At 37.7% G+C, this 22,865-nt stretch overlaps 1 protein-coding gene across 6 annotated transcripts in view; it reads left to right on the forward strand.

Annotated features, from left to right (window-relative positions):
• LOC115220856 (1-phosphatidylinositol 4,5-bisphosphate phosphodiesterase gamma-1) overlaps positions 1-22,865 on the forward strand; it is a 153,296-nt gene that overhangs the window by 126,477 nt on the left and 3,954 nt on the right. For 3 of the 6 annotated variants that reach the window (XM_036510426.1, XM_036510428.1, XM_036510427.1), the window contains exons 22-32: positions 374-436; positions 3,185-3,247; positions 9,308-9,411; positions 11,382-11,527; positions 13,902-14,050; positions 14,426-14,513; positions 15,678-15,765; positions 17,365-17,535; positions 19,258-19,360; positions 20,822-20,936; positions 22,097-22,255. In XM_036510426.1, the coding sequence (XP_036366319.1) occupies positions 374-436; positions 3,185-3,247; positions 9,308-9,411; positions 11,382-11,527; positions 13,902-14,050; positions 14,426-14,513; positions 15,678-15,765; positions 17,365-17,535; positions 19,258-19,360; positions 20,822-20,936; positions 22,097-22,255 (1,249 nt within the window). The remainder of the gene's footprint in view (positions 1-373; positions 437-3,184; positions 3,248-9,307; positions 9,412-11,381; positions 11,528-13,901; positions 14,051-14,425; positions 14,514-15,677; positions 15,766-17,364; positions 17,536-19,257; positions 19,361-20,821; positions 20,937-22,096; positions 22,256-22,865) is intronic. The other 3 variants (XM_029791034.2, XM_029791033.2, XM_029791037.2) reach the window with 3 other exon arrangements.

The raw sequence follows: 22,865 nt of genomic DNA on the forward strand, positions 1-22,865 counted from the left end.
TTAAATTCTTTTGGATTAACTGAAGGTGATGCTTGGCCTCCCAGTCACTTAATTAATTTGTTCAATGTAACAACTTAATGTCCTTTAAACTGACCCCTGATCTACTATTATTGATCCTAAATCAGGTCAAATGGCAGACGAGTTTCTGGAACCACGAGTATGGTGACCTGAAAACTGATGTTTGGTTGATTTTAATTTTGTTCAGCTTTCATGCAGCCATGTTAACCTGTTTGTTGTGGGTCTGTTATTACACTAGTTGGCATGTTTGTGGTCCTTATTGCTTGACTGTAGTTCCAGAACACACCTTGCCACTTTCAAAACCAAATGCTTAGAGTTTGTCTAATGTCATTTCAAGTTGATTCTTCCTTTGTAGGCACCAAATGCTGGTTCAATGCATCAAGAGCTCTATGTTAATCCCAATGATTTTACTTCAAAGGTAACCCTAAGTATTTGTAGAATGCTGCCAGTAGTCGTCTCTAATTTCATTTGTCCTCTGACTCTGTGTTTTTTGTGTGTATGTCCGCCCGTCCATGGGGCAGCATGACCCTTCTTCATCATATAAAATGTATTTGTTTATTATTTGCACTATGCATATGTATTTAATGTGGTAGCTGTAGTAATGACCAGTGTGTGTCCACACACACACACACACACACACACACACACACACACGTTATATGTAAACGTGCATTTCTGAAAAACCAAAAACTTTGTTGTTGTTGTTCTTATTCAGGTTTCCTGTTTCTCGACATAAAAAAAAAATATTCCTAATTTCCATTTGTGTTTCTAATCCAATGCAAGCTACATGTGAAGTATCCAAACTCCCACATTAATATATTATATTAACTTGTAGTAATTGTTTAATAACTACTACAATATAATAACTAACTTATAATTTACTTGTAGTGTAGGTATTTTTGACAAAAGCCATGGGACCGTTAGAGTGTGTGGGGTGGATGGATATCGTATTAGCAGCAGTTTTTCTAACGAAACATCTTCCACTGAAGTCTTTCCCTGAAATGTAAACCCTGTATTAAGTAACAATGATGGGGGCTGAGGTTAAGGGTTGCCCATGCAGTAGATTCTCCTACTCACTACATTATCTGTTTAAGTACAGGGGGTTGGGTTAGGGGTTTTAGGGCTTTCATAGGGGTTCTGGTATTATTCAGATTGATGCCATTAACAGTTTGCTTAAAATGTTGCAAGTCAATAGTTTCCTGGAAGATAAATGCAGGGAGACAATTCCAGAGGAACGATGTTCTGGAAAGGTCCTAACTCTCAGAAGAGAGACTAATAAGGGTTATATCACAGCCAAGGGTGACTCTGTATCTTGGCAGTTGTGGGCATTTGAGCCTGCAATTTCTGGACAACATCAACCATGATGTTTCTGAGAAAGTTTCTTGCATTAACTAGCACCTTGTCCAGTGGCTTATTAGTTTCTCATCCATTTAACTGGAGTTGGATTTTAATTGGTTATAGCTTGTGATAGTGTTAATCTAATAAATGTCCAGAAATTCTCTACCTTCGTGTGTGTGTGTGTGTGTGTGTGTGAACATAGTATGGTTGAATGGTCAAGAAGTTGACTTTACCCTCATAAGGTGTTGGTTCAATCCCGTTGGTAGCAAGTGTCTTTTACCTTAGTCTTGAGTTCAGCCCAAGCCTTGTGGTTTCGACTGAATGACAGAAACTGTACAATCTGTTCGTCTGAATGGCTTGGCTACCTGTGATACAAAAGGTGTAGTCAAACCACATCACACTGTGGGCCACATGATGATTCTTCTTGAAAATTACATTAAGGGTAGATATGTCTGTGGAATACTTAGCCTGAGCAACTGAGTACTCCCCCATCAAAACTGACTGAAATACATTTATTCTACTCTGTGTATGAGGGAGAGAGAGAAAGACAAAGAAAAAGATTTTCTTCAGTCACATGTGAGTGATACTCCATTGTTGGTAAGAAAGGTAGTGATGTATATTTTTGGTTCTTTTAACTCCATTCTGTAATTTTGTGAAGACACCAACCCATATACATGTACACACATGTGCGTGCAGTTTACAATTGATTAAATTTTGTTTCTTAAAATCGTTCCATAATATGTCTAAGAACTTGAGAACCAAATTCACAAATATTCTTTCAGGAATATTCTCCGTATGACAAACAATCATCTTTATGGGTGTTTTTCTTTTTTTTTTCTTTTAAATTGATGCCATATTTTTAAGGTGTTTATTTGATTAGCTTCAACCTATCCAAACTAGAAACAAAGTTTACCACTGAAGAATTTATTCCATTATTGCAATGAACACAAACTTTAAACGATTCCTTCCAATTTTTCCTTTACATTCCATCTTGTTTGTTTCAATTCTTGAAAATATTTTTTATAATTTAAAAAGGGAAAAAAGATCTTTGTTTTTTATCTTTTTTTTCTCTGTGAAATAGAATTTCAAGAGTGATATTTTTTTTCTTTTATGTCAATATTTTATAAAATTATATTCTTTTTTTTTCTACTTGGAAACATTAATAATGATAGTGATTATAATAGTAATAATAAACTAAAATATTACGAGGATGAGTAAAAAGGTAATGCCATTTTGTTTAGGACAGGTATAATTACCAATACAGGACCATGTATCATACATCAAAATGAAGCTGGTTCTCTGAGGATCACATCCTTACTCCTCAACATAGTCACCGTTTCTCTCAATAGTAATGTTCCACCTTTGAATGAGAACATATATCCCTGCCCTGTAAAATTCTGTTGACTGTTCTTTGAGCCACTTCTTCACTACAGTTTTCACTTCCTTGTCACTGGAATAATGTTTGCCTCCCAAACCCTCTTTCATGGGACTGAAGAAATGATAGTCCAGTGATGAGGAAGTGAAAACAGTAGTGAAGAAGTGGCTCAAAGAACAATCAACAGGATTTTACAGGGCAGGGATACATGCTCTCATTTGAAGGGGGAACATTGTTATTGAGGGAAACAGAGACTATGTTGAGAAGTAGTGATGTGATCCACAGAGGACCAGCTTCATTTTGATGTATGATACATGTTACTGTGTCGGTAATTATATTTGTCCTAAACAAAATGGCATTACTTTTTGACTCACCCTCGTAATTAGTATATATAATTAGTATAACGCATCTGATTCTTAACCTGCGTCCGTTTTACCACATGTGGCTTTATAGGAACCTGATGATGGCAATATCCATGGCGATGAGATCTATTACATGCCCAAGTACACCTCCAAGGTAATGTGGTCACCTGCAATTGTCACACATACTACAGCTTCTCTCTCTCTCACTCTCTCTCTCTCACTCTCTCTCTCTCTCTCTCCTCTCTCTCTCTCTCTAGCTCAGCTTTTTTCATTTACTCTTTTTTTTCCTTTCACTTATTCTCATGCCCTCTCACTCAGTCTTTCTTTCTGAAATTGTGTAACATCAGCTTCTCCCTCTCTTAGCTTACTCCTCCTCATTCATTTATCGTTCTCTCTCTCTCTCTCTCTCTCTCACTCTCAGTACATCCAGGGTAATTTGCTCATCTGGAATTCTTGTCCATACTACAGCAAGATTCTTTCTCCCTTGCTCTCCCTCCCTCTCTCTCTTCTCGCTTTCTTTCCTCCATTCTCTCTCTCTTTCACCCAGTCTTCCTCTCTTGCTCTTTCTTCCCCAAATATGTCTTCTGTTAGATGTGTATATATTACTTGAAGACTTCCATTAGCTGTGTATGTGTGTGTGTTTGTGTGTATACATATATATATATATGTGTGTTTGTGTGTATACATACATATATATATATGTGTGTGTGTGTGTGTGAGTATATAAATATATATGCGTCTGACCCATGCAAGCACGGAAAACAGATGTTAAACGATGATGATGATGGTGTGTGTGTATATGTATGTATATGTGTATATATATATGTGTATATATATATGTGTGTGTGTGTGTGTATATATGAAGATCTTAATTAGTTGAGGACCTTTCTTGTTTTTCCAATATCACCCTTATCTCTCTCTCTCTCCCCCTCTCACCTCTTTCTTTTCCTTCTCTCTGTCTCTGATTTCAACCCATAACACTTGTTACTCTTCTTTTCAAAGCCTCCTTTTTTTCCACAGACTTCCCCTCTCTCTCTCTCCCTCTCCACATACCTACCTAACCTACACCCCCACCCCTTCTATGTCTCTAATATCATCCTTTGGTCTGCATTAATCTTCTTTCTCGTTATCTTCATTATCTCCAAATTGTCCGTTTAGTCTTCGATTTTAATCCTGCCGCTCTCTTCGCTCCACCTGTGCATATTTAAACACCACCTTCACCGCCGCCAACAGCAATTCCTAATGATACCACAACTACTACCAAGACTATCAGACTTTGGCCAATGGCACCAAATATTCTTTATCATTGCTCATGGCTAACTTAATAACTCTCTACTTTTCTAATTTGCATTTCACTGAAATATTCTAATTATGTCTAATTTCCCTGTATTTAACCAAAATACTTATGATTTTTATTTATTTATTTATTTATTTATTTATTTGACCCCTGATTTTAAATAGGGAGCTTTGCGTGTGCATATGTGTATACATATACATACACCACCATGTGTATGTATGTGTGTGTAATGGTGTAAATATGAATCTTGCTTCTTATAAATCTTTCAGATTTTTCTGTTGATTTAACATATTTTGAAATACCCTGTTACTTATGAAATACTGTGTGTGTGTGTGTGTGTGTGTGTGTATAAATGTGTAGCAAATTGTCTGGAATGTTCTGTTGCCAGTTTTGTTTAGAATTTTGAAAGAAAGTCGGAGATATTACAACTTTTAAGTAAATGTTGAATAGGCGCAGGAGTGGCTGTGTGGTAAGAAGCTTGCTTACCAACCACATGGTTCTGGGTTCAGTCCCACTGCATGGTACCTTGGGTAAGTGTCTTCTACTATAGCCTCAGACCGACCAAAGCCTTGTGAGTGGATTTGGTAGATGGAAACTGAAAGAAGCCCGTCGTGTGTGTGTGTGTATGTGTCCAACATCACTTGACAACAAATGCTGGTGTGTTTATGTCCCCGTAACTTAGCGGTTTGGCAAAAAGAGACTGATAGAATAAGTACTAGGCTTATAAAGAATAAGTCTTGGGGTCGATTTGTTCGACAACATGCGGTGCTCCAGCATGGCTGCAGTCAAATGACTGAAACAAGTAAAAGAATAAAAAATATGTGGGAACAGAATGTACAACTGCAAGTGTTGGATGACAAGAAAGGTATCAAAAGACTTTACTAAAGGATGGTCATTAGTGGCTTAAATGAATGCAGGATTTGTGCTCAGAATGTGATGTTAACACAACACTGGCCAAGCTACAACTGCCAAGCTCTTTCAAAAAGAGCACAATACTGTTGGGTGGAAGTTTCCACATGTATTCTTCCGCAGCCAGCTCTAATGGGTCGAAGTGGACATAGCATGGCATGTTACTCAACCACAACCAAATAAATCCCTCCTGGCAGCCTACAAATGTGTGTGTGTGTGTGTGAGTGTGTGTGATTTCAGACAAATTGCAACACAACTCCAGAATTTCTAATTCTTGCTTGAAGAAGAACTTATGCCATTAAGGAAGCCAAGACAGGTATGGATGTCACAAGGTTCCATTTATTCTTCCTTTTTAAACCTTAATGAAGTGAACAACTAGCCATATATATATGCTCAGTGTTATATTAGTTAGTTACAACCCTCACTGTTCTGAGTTCAAATCCCACCATGAGGTAGTTCACTTGGTTTTTATATTTTATTCCACTTTGGCCTAGTGCAGCCTCCTGACTTCCCAGACCCCAGTTGAACCGTCCAACCCATGCTAGCATGGAAAACGGATGTTAAACGATGATGGTGATGATGATGAATCTAGTCCACACTTTCCCTGCAAATTTGTTGTCTTATGCCAAAGTTAAAAATCATCATCATCGTCATCATCGTAATTATAGGGATAGTTACATGGCAGAATCAGTTGGGCATCAGACATAATGCTTTGTGCTATTTCATTGAATTCCTGTAAGTTTTGAATTCAAATCCAATCAAGATTGTCTTCTATTCTTCTTAAAATAAAAAAAAAAAAAAAACTAAAAGAAAACGGTCATAAATTGGGGTTGGAACAGATGATCCATTGAACTTCCTGTTCCCTGCTCCAACATGTGAGGCCTTATTTCCGTGTTAGAAATTATTGTTATTACTGTTGTTGTTAAGGCAAAGAGCTGGCAGAATTGTTAGCATTTTGGACGAAATGCCTAGTGGTCTTTACATTCTGAGTTCAAATTCTACTGAAGTTAACTTTATTTTATTGACCCCCAAAAGAATAAAAACAAAGAACCAATCAAGTTCTGGGATCCCAGTTGACTTTGATCCCCTGCCAGAAATAAAGAAAATGACTGGACTTGTGCCAAAACTAGCAGCTGCCATTATTATTATTCACATCAAAAGCACTCACTCCACTTTTTGGGGTGGCTGGTGTTAGGAAGGACACCCAACTGTAAAAACCCTACCAAAACACACAGTGAAGCAGGGTGCAGTCTTCTGCTTAGCCAGCTCCTGTCAAACCATCCAACCCATGCCAACATGGCAAATGGACGTGAAATGATGATGATTATTATTATCATTTTTATTACTATTATTATTATTATAAATTATTGAGCAATGGAATAACAGAATTGATAGACAGAGAATCTCTTTGCTGTATTTAATTTTCATAGCCTGCAGAATTAAGCTTTGTGTTTATTTAGCTTGTCCTGAAGTCCATAAAGTAAAATACCAGTCATTTATTGGGAGTCAATTAAATCTAAACCCCCACCCCACCCAATAGTGTATTACCTTGTGCTTTGTTACAAATTATTATTATTATTATTATTGGGAGAAATGGTAGACTGCTGGAATAAATGAGTAAAAGTATTCTCCTCTCTCTGTCTTGAATTCAAATTCTGCCAAGTTGGACTTAGCCGTCCTTTTTCTTTAGTTTCAAAATATTAAATACCAGTCAGTTACTGATGTCAATCCATTCAACTGTATTTTTCCTGTGGCCTCTTATCACTCTGAAATCATATTTAATTCTAACAATTATTGCAACTCTTGCTCTTGTATTTTTTTTTTTCCAATCCAATTCATTTTTCAACATTTTGTCATGTTCCTCTTTATGCAACACGTATAAACTGCATGAACACAACTGTTTGTTTTGCCTGCATGTATATATATATATATATATATATTATACACCTCCTTGCTATGCACTGTGCCAGCTTCATCTTATTCTCCACACTATAGTTGAGCTGCTTCAAAAGTTGCTACACAATATGCTATGAACTTTCTCTGCCCTTTTCTCTATCTTTTCACTCCTTATTTTCAGCAATGTTGTTGCTTTATCAGTTTCCCAATGTTGCATGACTCCATGTGTTTTTGAGACTTTTCTGCTTATTTCATTATATTTAAACAACTTAATTTTTCACATTGATGAACATGTTTATGATGTAATACAATTTGATATGTGGTAAGATTTGGGTGGAAGAGAAACACAGAGATGTTGCATAAGTTGAGCTGTGGAGTTGCAGCCCTAAGTGTGTGCGCACGCGTGCACACACACACACACGTGCGCATGTATACAAACATAGAATTGCCAAGTGAGTTGGTATTTAACAGAAAATAAAATAAATCTCCGACACAGAAGCTGTGAAAACAGCTTAGAAGAATGGGGAAAAACCCTTAGAAAATGGGGGGGAAAAGTGCCCAGCAGGCCACTGCAGAGAATCTAACCCTATACTTTTTAAATTCCAATTGAGTCCTCTGCGCCCTTTTAAGCATTTCTTGACAACAAATGCCATCTTTTGTAATGTTAGATGATAGCTTTTGGAATGTGAGAACAGTTTTTTTATGAACAAAAACTTAGGAGTGCCAATTTAAAAGGTACAGAATTTGATTCTCTGCAGTGGCTTGCTGGACACCTCCCCCACCATCACCACCACCATCTTCTAAGCTGTTTTCACAGCTATTCTGCATACAAGATTGTCTCTATTCTCTACAAACATACATACATACACACATACATACACACATACATACACACACACACACACACACATACACACACACATACACACACACACACACACACACATACACACACACATACATACACACATACATACACACACACACACATAAACACATACATACATACTGTTTAACAGAGAATATTGGGTTAATTTGTCCACAAGCAGCTTGGATTATATCCTTCTCTATGTGTTTATGCATACCTGGATGTGTGTGTGTGTATGTATGTGGCATACAATTTGATTCTGTCTGTCTTTTTGTGTATTTATGCATAGATATTGCACACAGTTTGTTTTATGTTTTATTTTGTATTTTCATTGTTGATGGCCTTTGAATCATTTGTCCATAGTCTCTGTTGTGACATGATGGGTATTTACACTTCAGATTGACGTTGAGCTCTGAATCAATGGATTGGACTGGCTTTCCTCAAAGACCAGGAAATGCAAAGAAACAAATATCTTGGCTGCTGCTTTTATATAACTAAGGGTCATGGATGGATGAGGAAGAAATGGTGGTTCTTGTCTTGGTGCTGATGCCACATTGAGTACTGGGGGTTTGGTGTTCCTTTCCATTTTGCTATCTTTTGGTATTGCAAGGAATTCCTGTTCACTGCTCTAAACAGAATGGGAGTAGTTGTGTTCATTTGAAATACTGACTTAACCTTAAACCATGAGAGCAAAGCAGACACTCATAGACCTGATGTGGTTAGTAAGGCAAGAGATTTTTTTTATTAAAAATCATCAAAATTATAACTTTAGTGATCAGCACAAGTATTTTCTTATCTCCCCTTTGGAAACATAAAGACAACAGGCCAATGAACCAACAAGACAGCCTCTACATAGTTGTTAGACTTGCTAGAAATAGTAGCCAAACCCTACTGTTTTTAAGAACAGGTTGACTAATGTGGCTTTGCATATGTCCCTTGCATACAGGAAAAGACTGGGGAGCCATGGTTGGAACACCTTTCTTCATAGGTCACAACTCAGCAGCTAAAGCTAAAATACCTGGAAAAAGAAAAAGAAAAACAACTACCACTTCCTCACACCACCACTACCATCCCTGTCACTCCAACCAGATTGTCTCATCCCTTTTTATGGTTTTCCGCTGCTACAATTTCCCATGTTTTCTCATTGATTCAATTTTACAGAACTCAGATGCTTCTGCTCTCTGTCTACTCCGAAGGACAGGTTCCAATTTCAGCTGGTTCTCTCTCTCTGTCTCTCTCTTCAGGTGAAAGTAAAAGCTATCCAAGACTACCAAGCCAAGCGACCGGATGAATTGTCATTCCGAAGAGGGTCCATTGTGAATAATGTCCATAAACAAGAAGGGGGATGGTTAGTGACACCTTTTCTTTTTGCTATCAACAGCTTTATGTCTGTCTCTCTTTCTTTTTATCTTTGTGGTTGGCGGGAGGGGGGGCGCATGGTCAAGAGACCAAGGAGTTTGTTTTGTAATTCTGAAGCTCCATAAATTAAATAAGGGTAGAAATTGATATTAATCAATTAAAACCAGTGGCTTAGCATATTTTAAAAAAATCCGAAGATTAAAAATTATTTTACATACATTGTTTTACATTTTTAAATAAAAAATGTTCTCTAACCGGTAAATTGACTGCTGTAGTTTATTAACTGCAGAGTAGTTTCCAATCTCAGTGCGCCAAAGTGAAGTCATTTGAAAGATACACTTAAATATAATTTGTAGAACGTTATACATGCTGGATTTCGGTTGAGCATTCTGTATCTAGTTCAGGAAATTGTGTTTTGTAAATGACAGACTATGCTGATGATCTTGCAGATGTTTGCGTGTCCATATATGTAAATATTAACAAGTGAAACCAATGGTACATAGGTAATCGTTTTTTATTTCGTATATTTTCATTTGTCTTGCTTATTTTTACAATTTGGTTTTTTGCACACATTATTCGTGGTAATGGCGATTTGGCATCTATGTTTAGCATGTAGGCTGTCCACTTTTAGTGGTCAGTCCTCTAAATTTTGTATGTGTATGTGTGTGTGTGTATATATATTTATGTATGTATCTATGTATGTATGTACATATTTATGTATATACACACACATGTATATATGTAGGTAGGTTTGTATATACATACATACATACATACACACACACACACACATATACATATATATATATATATATATATATATATATATATATGTATATATGTACTCACACAACAGGTTTCTTTCAGTTTCCATCTACCAAATCCACTCACAAGACTTTTGGTCAGCTGAGGCTGTATTAGAAAACACTTGCCCAAGGTGCCACGCAGTGGGACTGAACCCAGAACCATGTTGTTGGGAAGCAAGCTTCCTAGCACACAGCCACACTTGCACCTATCAGTTTGACTTGTTTGTGAATGCTGTGAGTGAATGCAATCCCAGCAAACATAACAACTGAGTGGCTGTAGCACAACAGTTCCTGAGATTTTCAACACAAAATGGTTGTTTATTCTCAGGTCTGCATTGAAGAAATAGATTTATGCTCAAAAGTCTTTCAGAAAATTCTTTGGCGTTGCCGCTCAGTTACTAGTGTCTCTAAAGCTTAAGTATGGCCTGTATTTGAATGCTGACCACGTATCTAAAATAGTACTTCTGCTACACACAAACATAACAGGTGCCATCCAGAGAATGCCACCCTGCTGATCAAGAGATCTACCCTCAACAATGCCCTACATCTACACCCCACCACATGTGCTATCCTTCCTCCCTCTTCTTATTTTCCAATTCTTAACTCATTTGATGCACCTACCTTTCTTTCCATTGCCATCATCATCATCATCATCGTTTAATGTCCGCTTTCCATGCTAGCATGGGTTGGACGATTTGACTGAGGACTGGCGAACCAGATGGCTGCACCAGACTCCAATTTTGATTTGGCAGAGTTTCTACAGCTGGATGCCCTTCCTAATGCCAACCACTCACAGAGTGTAGTAAAAAAACATTGCTGGCATCGGTCACGTTCGGATGGTGCTTTTTTCTTGCCACCGGCACAGATATCACAACTACAATTTCCATTTGATATATTTATTGCAATTCATTTCACAATCCTCTCACTAAATACTCCACTCCCCCCTCTCTCTCTCTCTCTTTCTAAATTACAATTCTCTGAAACAATCTTTCTACCCACATTTTCATGAACCCCATTGTTTTCATCCACGAGACTGCTTCTACATTTCTAACAACAGCAACAATTATTGCCAAAATCCCATAAATTTCCCAAACAGGAATTGATTACCTGAAAGAGAGAAGCACTGGAATATGTTCATCTTTTATTGTTTCAGGTGGCGAGGAGATTATGGCACTGACAAACAGCATTGGTTCCCTGCCAATTATGTTGAAGAAATTGATGGTTCTGATGATACAGGGGACACTTCTGATCTCGGTTCTTTACAGAAAGGATCCATAGATTTAAAGAACAGTATTATAGGTAAGGCCTCTCATTATCCCTTTCTTTCTTCAAAGACAGGAAAGCACTCTTGAAAATGCATTAGAATTCTTTTTTTGTTTGTTTTGTTTTAACTTCTTGAACTGCGGTCATGTTGGGGGCATAACCTTCAAAATAAGCAGATTATGTTGGGACCACTGCTTTGTCTGGTGCTGGTTTCATTGGACTTATAAGGAATAAAGATAGTGTTGGCATGTGTAGGATTTGAACTTAAAACATTAAAGGACATAATCAAACATTCAGAAGGTATTGTGGAGCCTTGCAGCATGAGTGCACCATTGTACGAGTAATTTGCTGTACAAGCGGAGACCCCTGTGAATTTTTGTCTTAAAGTACAAATAGAAATCCGCAGCATGAGTGAGTTCCATACAAGCGATTGCTCGTCGGTGCTGGACTCACACACACTCCCCCAACGAGCACAGCCTCCACTCACTCAGTTCGTCTGTTTATCTCATTGTAACCGCATCTCTATTGTGTTTTTTCCCAGTGGTTTTACTTTTTTTAGTTTTGTGTGTTTTTTGCTGTTATTTTATGATAATTAGTTGTGTTAGCCAAGGGTCCTAAGAAGGTTAATGCAAAGGACAATGGTGAGAAGAAGAAAAAGCTGATTACGATAGAACTGAAGAAGGAAATCGTTGATAAACATGAGAGAGCAATGCGTGTAGTTGTATGAGCACATAACTACACCTTTTCAGTTTTAAAACCCATAAAAAATGGTTTTGTGGTGGGCTTTTTTAGGGGCTGGAACAGATTAATTATATTTTAATTCATTTCAATGGGGAAAATTGATTTATAAAACGAGCTTGATCATGGAACAAATTAAACTCCTTACTGCAAGATATCACTGTATTTTGCCAAACATTAAATATTGCCAACAGACTGTTCTGGAATCTTTGCCAAAGACATTAATGAAATCAAATAGGTCCAATCCTAAGAACAGTTAAAAGGAATTCTTTCAAATATTAGTTTGAGATTGGCGAAATAGATATTCTAGTTTTGACTTGTGTGTCCCGAATTTACATCCTGCACCATCGTATGATATATCGATGAGCCAGAAGACATCTGATTTCATATACTTACCTACTTCTAATGTGAAGACCCATGATGTAGTTGTACTAGTGATCACTAGAACATGGGTTCGACTCCCAGGCTGAGCAGCACATTGTGTCCTTGAGTGAAACACTTCATTTCACATTGCTCAGTCCACTTGGCTGTCAATGGATCACCTTGCAACAGACCAGCTTTCCAATCAGCTGGAGAATGTTGGCCTGCTCACCTAGCCAGCAGGATGGCATCATTCAAAAGCTAAAAAACAATGCAAAGCGCATTGTGACCAGTGATGTATGACAACATCCAATAGTCTGGATATCATGATCTACTTATCATAGGAGTCTGCTGCGACTCCTAGGGCTCATAATGCTGGAGATTAACCTGGTTTCCATGGCATGGAAGTGAATGAGATTACAACACACTCTCCCACCTGAATGGGATGCCAGTCCATTTCAGGGTTAACTTCCCTTCATTTACATCTGAGTGAACTGGGACAAATGAGAAATGAAGTATTTTGCTGAAACCGTGATCTTGCAATCACGAGTGCAGCAGCCTAACCACTAAGCCACATGCCTTCACTATCTACTTGTAATGCTTAAGGTGAACTGGCAGAGTCAGTGGAGCATCATATGGAAAGCTTTGTGCAGTCTGTTGTGACCTTTTACACTCTGAGTTCAAATTCTGCTGGGGTCAACTTCAGCTTTCGTCCTTTTGGGGTCAGTAAATAAAGTACGAGTTGTGGTATTGGCAGAACTGTTAGAATATCAGACAAGATACCTTGTTGTGGGTCTTTGCGTTCTGAGTTCAAATCACACCTCCTGTCAAATGAACAATGAGACTTATATCAGAAATTGCAACTGACAAAAATCAATCGAATTTTAGTTTCATTGGATCAATCAAACAAACAACTGCCACCACCACCACTTCATCCATTTATGAAATATTGTTTTCATTTTCACGACACTAGAATTTAATGTGAAAGTGTTTTGACTGCCTTTTCTAGTCAGTCAAATAGCAGTATTAAAAGCTTTCTCATTGCTCCATGACCTTCCTTCTTTATGACACTAAGAAAATTTGGCTGCTATTTCTATCAAGCCAGTTGAGAAGCTCCCTTATTTGCTTATGTCCTTATCTAAAATGGTAATTCAAAGGAAAATTGGTTGCTTGGTGTTAGGGTCTTGGAGTCTTTAAATATACCCCCTTATGTTCTGACTTCAAGTATCATCAACAAGAACGACAACACTGTATTTAAATTGTTATTTTTTTTAGCCTGAAATTTTGTGTTTCTGTTTGTATTTCTTCACAGAGAACGTGACCGGTCCTACCAACCTGTTTGTCTTTAGAATTTATAATTGCTACCAGAACAGTCCACTAGAAATTGGTTGTGAAACTTCAAATGACTTTGTGGAATGGTTCAGTGCCATCAGCAAGTGCATTGCTTCTGCCAATGAACGGGTAGGTTGAGTTGTTCTTGCCTCTCTTCTATCTTGTATACATTGTTTAATCTTGATTCTGATAAGAAGAATGCAATTTCCCAAACTATTCAGCCTCACATTTAGAATTTACATTTACTCCTTGGATTCCAATGAATATCAATCTCTTGGACAGGCACAGAGCTGCAGTTCCTGCAAGCTGTTTGCGTATCTAGGTTTGTGATTAATTGGGGTGGGTGTGTCTTTGTCTCTCCCTCTGCTTAACACATTCACTTCCAACTACAAGTCATCGCATAGTTAGCAATCTATACAATTTTTCCATGTCTGCTGTGTTTTATTAACTATTTGTGAGGAATTTGATACTTTTTTTACTAATACTTTATATTTTACTTCACAGGTAAATCATGGATTGCAATTAGAACGAACCAAACATATTGCTCAGGAATTTTCTGACCTCATTGTCTACTGTCAAGCTGTTCCTTACAGTCAGTATTGTTATTATCATCATTATTATTATTAGTTAAGGTAGTGAGCTGGCAGAATCGTTAGCATATTGGGTAAAATGCTTAGCAGCATTCCATCTGTCTTGGTGTTTTGAGTTCAAATTCCACCAAGGTCGACTTTGCTTTTCGTCCTGCACTTGTTTATTCTGTCATTTGTTTTAGTCATTTAACTACAGCCATACTGGAGCAGCACTGCTGTTAATGGTTTTATTTATTGAGTAGCTAAGTTCACCTGAGTTATGTCCCATTAGAGTTAACTTCTCTTTACTGATTTAAATATGACTAGGTGTTATGTACATCAAATTACATCAGAATACATGCACACACACACACACACACACACACACACTGAGTAGGTTTCTGCTGCATTTCACTTGCAGGGCAATGTCCAAAGCGAAAGTGAAAGACACTTGATCCAAGTTACCCCAGAGTGGAATCAAACCTGAAGTTAGCTGGTTGTGAAGAGAACTTGTGTTTGAACAACACAGCCCTTCCTTCACTCATGAATAAAGTTTCTTCCATTGTCGATCACAAAGAATGAAGGTAATTTTGGGCCACATCTATAATACCATAATATTACCATTCCAGCTGTTCATAAAATTTTTCAGAGTTTGATTCATTCCAAGAAATAGCAATATCAACAACAACAACATTGATGTAACCCATCAATGTCTCTATAGATATGATTGCAGTATCGTTCCTACCATTCCAGTGGCATAACATTTGAGTTCACAGACCATTGTTTTTTTTGCGAATGGTTTTATGAAGAAGATGGTAGCATGTCAGCAAGAATTTGATCAGATTTATGGAAGGAGTTTCAGAGGATTGTCATTTTGGGGTGGAAGGATAAGACAAAATGATCAGCTGAGCAGTAAGACACTGAATAAGTGTGATCAGATTGAGACTTGAGTGTTATGGGGTTGGGCATGGGTGGATAGTCTGCGAGAGAACATGAGAACCGACTGAATGATGATGCAGTGTCTCTTAGTGAGACTTTGTAGTGTTTGTAAAAAGATCTTATAATGAAAGTCTGTTGATTTGAAAAAAAATTCTTCCCTCGTTTATGATTTTGTATATCTTTGACTGAAGCAGGCAGGATTCTGAAAACTGTTTTTGTTTGTTCATTTTATTTCTGTTTTCCTTCAGAATTTGGTAATTACTATGAAATGTCTTCCCTGCCGGAAACAAAAGCTGAGAAGATGACAACCAAGAAAGAAGCAAAATTATTTGCCAAATATCCTTTACTATGAAATCGTCATCCACTTCGTCATCCTCTTCATCATCGTCATATCCTTCGTCATCGTCATCCTCTTCGTTATCTTCCTCATTGTCATCCCCTTCATCGTTGTCATCATAGCCATCCTCTTTGTCATTGTCATCCTCTTCAGCATCTTCATCCTCTTCCTCATTGTCATCTGTATCAAAATAAAGAATCATTTTGTTCCATCAGAAATTTTGTTTATTTATAGTTTAGTTTTCATATTTTGTTTTGTTTTTGGAATTTTTTTTTTTTTGAAACCCAACATAGAGTGGGACCTTATCCTTATTTTCTTATTTTCAGAACCTTCAATATGGTGGGAGTTGGGGGGGGGAGTAGTCCTCAAACTGCTGTCCTCACCTGAATCCTTGCACTACTATGTCCTGTGTTTAAAGGTTGATAGTGGTGCTAAATCAGGCAATAAGTCTACCACCAACAGGAATGGTCATTCTGAGGGAGATTTCACCCTCAGAACTTTAATTCAAGGCTGCCATGAAAGACGCTTGACCCAAGGAAACTTCATAACATATATTCCAAGCTTATGCCTAGATGCATCTACTTATGTATGTACTTACACACATGCATGCACACACACTCACATATATACATATATATATATATACATATATATATATATACATATATATATATATATATATATATATACACATTATTTACATTTGATGGATATTTGTCCTCATCTTGTTTGTTGTTAACACAATGTTTCGGCTGATATACCCCCCAGGCTTCATCTGGTGTCTTGGGGAAATTTCGAACCTGGGTTCTCATTCCTAAGGTATTTTTGATGTTGTTGTTATTATTATTATTATTATTTAGATGTACTGCTTGGAATCAAACTTGGAATCTTGGGGTTAGTAGCCCGTGCTCTTAACCACTATGCCATATGCCCCCGAGTTCGATTCTAGGCAGTGACCTGAGTAATAATAAAAATGATCATAATAATAATAGCATCGAAAAATACCTTAGGAATGAGAATCCAGGTTCGAAATTTCCCCAAAACACCTGATGAAAGCTGAAAGATTGTATTAACAACAAACAAGATGAGGACAAATATCCATCAAATTTAAATAATCTACATAATTCCTCATCTCTCAAATATAGAACTATATATATATATGCATGCACATATACACATGTTACTTATGTAGGTATTGGTGGCTCTGTGGTTAAAAAGCCTGTTTTGCCAATGTTGTGGTTCCTGATTTAGTCTCACTGTGTGGCACCTTGGACAAGTGCCTTCTGATTTAACCCCAGGCCAACCAGTGCCTTGGGAGTGAATTTGGTTGACAGAAATTGTGTGGAAGCTCATTCTATGTGTGTGTCTTTGTATTTGTCACTCCTAGCACTTGACAACAGGTGTTGGTTTATTTATGTTCCCATAACTTAGTGGTTTGGCAAAAGAGACCCACAGAATAGCTACATTTGTTCAATTAAACCCTTTAAAACAAAGCTCCATTTTAGTAATTTTCCATTTAAAAAAAAATCTGTGTCTGTTTTGGTTACGAAGTTACAATATGTTCCCTTCTGATTAAATTTCCTTGACTCCTTGTTCACATATAACAGAAACCAACTTAGCCGAATCTATCCAGGACGGCACCGGGTTGACTCCTCCAATTTCTATCCTGTTCCAATGTGGTGCTGTGGGTCCCAAATGCTTGCCCTAAATTATCAAACTGGAGACCGAAGCATGCATTTACATCACAGCCGGTTTGCCATGAACGGCCAGTAAGTTGTGTTTTGTTTTGCTCATTCTTTTGTACTTTGCTGATGTTCGTAGCCAAGTTGATAAGGTGGTTGGTGCAGCAGCCAATAGCTGCAAGTTCAAAATCCTTCCGCAAGTGCTGTAATGTATCTGTGGGACAAGAGTCCTTAATCCTCAATAGCTCTGACCCCTGATTCAGTAGACATATCAGGTTTGAGTGTGGATTGGATTTAAAAATAACTCCCTTTTAAAAGCTGTTAACGTATATCTCTCTCTCTCTCTCTCTCTCTCTCTCTCTCCCTTCCTCTCTCTCCCTTCTTCTCTCTCCCTCTCTCTCTCTCTCTCACACACTCACACGTGCATTTGCTCATAATGTGAGATGACAGTGCACCATATTTTGATTTTAAAAAACTGAATATTTTAATTAAGATGTATCTACTTAACGTTTTCCCTTTAACCAATATTCTGAAATCTGAATATTTTCTTTAAATGCAATTAATTATTGATTTGTGCATTTGTTACTTCAATCAACTAATTTTTGCACTTGTGTTTTTTTGTTCATTATTCTCAATAACTTGACACTAAACTTAAAACGTATGACAATGGATTGCAGTGAGAGAAAAATAACAATAGTAGCACCGAGATACTTTTGACACATTTTTTTCTGGAAGACAACTCCGACCATATCCCCCCCCCCTATTATTTAAACAATAACTTACATCATTTCGCCCTTAAATATGTTTTCGTTTTAAACATTAAACGTTTTGCAATTAATAAATAGTGAAGAAGCTACTGCTGATCGTAGTTGTCTCCCTTTATATGTAACTTTTTTTTTTTTTGACTAAGTTATTTCATTTGTACATTTAACAACCATCCAGCCGTCGTAAAGTTTTACTTGTATTAAAATACTAAGATCTTTTTAAAATCTCAACAATGATATAGTAAATGTCCGTTAGTTCAGCCAAACGATGCTGATTGCCCCCCCCCATCTATTTCATGAAATAAACGAAACGTGAATTTAATGGTTTCCATTTAAGATGGATCTTTGACGCCGTAATGCCTTTAACTATATTTTATAATAATGAATATGTACTCATTTCATTGACTGTAGTTTTTGAATTGCACTTAATCACTGAAACTTTTTGAGCTTCCTGTCCCCGTGTTACAACACGTCAACAATGCTATTAACTTTTTGTACAGCCACAGAGTATTTGACAAAGGGAAGTGTTAACAACGTCTCACAAAATTGCTCTATCGTACATGCTCCACATCCCATCTACTTCTTACATTAATATCTTGTAGACACGACACTGTTTTTTGATGCATACTCTTAAAGATCTTCAATCTTGTACTTCCTATCTCCTGTCGTAGCATATGAGAGCAAATCCAGTATCTTAACTACATTGTGTCTCATCATCATCATCATCATTTAACATGTGTTTTCCATGCTGGCATGGATCAGACAATTTGCCCAGGAACTGGCAAGCCAGAGAGCTGCACCTAGCTCCAGTGGTCTGTTCTGGCATGGTTTCTACAGCTGGATGCCTTTCTTAATGTCAACCACTTCAAAGAGTGTATATTGGGTGGCTTTTATGTGGTGTCAACGTAGATGCTTCTTATGTGGTACAGGTGCTTTTTACATGGTACCAGTACCCCTTGTAACAATGTCTGTATATGAGCTTAAGCTATAGTTTGTTTCCATTGATTGCTTGTTTTGTTTACAAAATTGTTTATTTGTTTTTCAGATGTGGTTATATATTGCAACCGGAATGCATGAGGGCCGAGGACTACGACCCTTTCAGTGTCCACACAATGAAAGGAATTGAGCCAATGATGTTAACAATGACCGTAAGTTGATGGTCTTTCTCAGTCTTACTGTTTTCGTTATAATTAAACTGTTAATTATAAATTATCTTTACAATTTTATGATTGAATAATTAAGACAGAAGAATGTGAAGCGGGATCTTTGACAATATCCATTTTGTTAGTTTAATGTTCCAAGTCCAGATTTTATTGGAAATCCCTGCTAATTCATTAAGATAAAAAGAAAAAAGTAGATACCAGTTATACTTTGGTCAAGTCCTACGACTCTGCTACTTCTCTAAATAGTTGGCTTTCTACTTTGTCACCAGAAGCTAGTTCATCGTCATCATTTAACGTCCGTTGTCCATGCTGGTACGGGTTGGATGGTTTGACTGAGCTGGCAGGCTCCACTCTGATTTGGCATGGTTTCTACGGCTGGATGCCCTTCCTAACATCAACCACTCCGAGAGTGTAATGGGTGCTTTTTACGTGCCACAGGTACAAGTGCCATTTGCATGACATTGGGGTGTGTTTATGTGCTAATTTGCATGACACCGGTATCTGCCACAACTTTGCCCAATGGGTCTCTTTCTCAAACACAACATTAATGCCAAAGGTCTTGGTCTTTGCAAGAAATCAATTCTACTTGATTTCTCCATGAATATTTGAATGTTCCTGCAACACTGCAATGGTTTCCCTAATACCTTCTCCATGTCTCGAGCTTTATCTTTCCAATCTTATCCCCTACTTCTGTTGTTTACTGATATGAGTGTTCTATAAAATAGTGGTTGGAACCATTTCCTAATTCTAATTGAACCATTTTTTTCTTTACTCCACTTGGTCCTTATTCTTTCTGGTCATAGTATCCGAAATAGAATTGGATTCCACAATGCTTGTTTACTTTTGATATATATATAAAGACAAAGTGTAACCGCTTTCCTATTAAAGGACGCAGGACATATTTGTGTTTGTGTGGGGCATTATACACACGGCCCCTTTTTAAATTCCTCTGGGGTCAGCCTAGTTTTTAAGGGAAACACCAGAGTTCCAGAAAACCAGTGATGGCCTGCATCATTAAATAGCAAATCCAGAAACCTGTCCAAGTAAAATAAATTATTTTGCCATGAGGAAGGGGCCAGCCTTCATCTAATGAAGGGTTTTGTCCAAAACATTAGATTTCTTCTTTTCTTTAGCAAAATGATTTATTCCATTTTTGAAAACTTTTGGTCATTTTTTTAGTTTATATTTGCATTTCCAGCAGTCTTATGAACACAATGTTGTTTTCTTAATAAAAATGCAAGGAATACCTGTCTTGTTTGCAGGGGGGATCTGTTTTGGGTCACATGGACATGTTTTAACTTCCTCTCTTCAAACGGTTTCTCAACCAAATATTTATTTGCAATTTCTTTATAGATTTTCACAATTTCTAAATAAAATAAACAACAAAACAATAAATGTAGAATGTTTTTGCTTTTATTTCCTTTTTTTTCTTTCTTTTTTATTCAGATAATTGGTGCCAGGCATTTAGTAAAGCAAGGTCGAGGCATTGCCAGTCCTCTTGTTGAAGTTGAGGTCTGCGGCCTTGATTGTGACACCCATAAATGGCATTCAAGTACGAAAGGTAAAGATGTTTCTAGAAGTCTTGTCAGAAGAAAGAGATACTTCTCTGATTGGAGGCAGGGGTGGATGGTGGCGTATAGGCAGTTGTTTGCATTTGACCCTTTCGACACATCCGGCCAAAATATTTGACCTGTCATGTTGAAACTGGCCAGTTCTGGCCTCTCACACCAACCCTACAATGCCATTCTAAAACTAAGCAGGTACATCATTGAAATCTGTAAACTACGACATAATTCAGGATTAATCCAAAGTTGAAAGGTCGAACGATTTAAAAAAAGTGAAAACAAACAAAAAGAATAATAAATATAATAAGTATCTTTTGTGCCACAGAACCAATATAATGAGGAAAATAGGTGGGGTGGGGGGTTATGTAGAGAGGCGGATGAGCTCCAGGTTGACGGCTCAGTGTCTTGTTCAGATATGATCATGCTATATTTTGTTGTTTTTCACTAAATTTATTTCTGAATTGTTCTTTGTTTTCACTTGGCACCTTATATTATTTTTGCAACCCCCTACTCTCCTCCCCTTCTTTTTAGCTATTCCCCTACCTTTCTGCTACACCCCATTCTACCCTCCTGCTACCCCCATTCTATCCCTCTACCTTTCTGCTACCCCCCCATATTCTACCCTTCTGCTACCCCCTATTCTATCCCTCTAACCTTCTGCTACCCCCATTCTATCCCTCTACCTTTCTGCTACCCCCCCTATTCTACCCTTCTGCTACCCCCTATTCTATCCCTCTAACCTTCTGCTACCCCCATTCTATCCCTCTACCTTTCTGCTACCCCCCCTATTCTACCCTCCTGCTACCCCCATTCTATCCCTCTAACCTTCTGCTACCTCCCATTCTATCCCTCTAACCTTCTACTACCCCCTGCCATTCTACCCTTCTGCTACCCCCTATTCTATCCCTCTACCTTTCTGCTACCCCACCCTCCATTCTACCCTTCTCCTACTCTCATTCTATCCTTCTACCCTTCTGCTACCACCCACTCATTCTACCCTCCTACTACACCTCATTCTACCCTTCTGATTTGGCATAGTTTTTTATAAGTAACTCAAATCAAAAATTCTAGTACCATGAACCACTTCTTAGCATAACATTACATAAACACACACACACATATATATATACATTTGTTTTTGCTTTCTCTTTAACAGTGGACAGTGGTCTAAATCCAGTCTGGAATGAAGTCTGTCACTTTGATATCGAATGCCCTGATCTGGCCTTATTGCGTATCGTTGTGCAAGTGGAAGATATGGTAGGAGACCCCAGTTTTCTTGGACAGGCTGGTTTCCCTGTGCATACATTACGATACGGTAAGGAAGCTGATGCTAAATTTCACAAACACTCCAAGCATTACCTGTCCTTTTTTTATTGTCTCAGTTTGATGTTTGCATGAAAGTCTATTATTAGATAATGCTACTGGCACCGTGTTAGTGGATTGGATTAGCCCCAGTATGCAACTGGTATTTTAGTTTATCAACCCCTTATGGATGAATGACTAAGTTGGCCTCAACAGAATTTGAACTCAGAACTTAAAAAGTCAGAAGAAATGCCTCTAAGCATTTTATCTGACATTCTAATGATACGAAGAAGAAGAATGTGTTACATAGGCACAAGGCCAGCAGTTTTAGGGTGGAGTAAGTGTATGAAATTGAGACCCGGCATTTGTCAAACCCTTCCCTTAGCATTTCTGCAGTTGGCCCACTTTATTTGACCAATCATTTCCATTCCTTATGATATTGACTTTTTTTTTTGATATGAAGCTGGGCCTTGACCAGTCCAGTACACAAAGGTTGGTGGAACTCTCATTCAAGTCTTTTATTGGGTTTAATCATTCTGGTGGCACCCATTCCTCTCCAGGATATTGGTGCCGTTTTTCTTTAATTGAGTTCACTCATCTTTGATAAGTTTTATCTTTTTTTA

Source organism: Octopus sinensis, linkage group LG17, assembly GCF_006345805.1.
Source record: "Octopus sinensis linkage group LG17, ASM634580v1, whole genome shotgun sequence".
Classification (NCBI taxonomy): domain Eukaryota; kingdom Metazoa; phylum Mollusca; class Cephalopoda; order Octopoda; family Octopodidae; genus Octopus; species Octopus sinensis.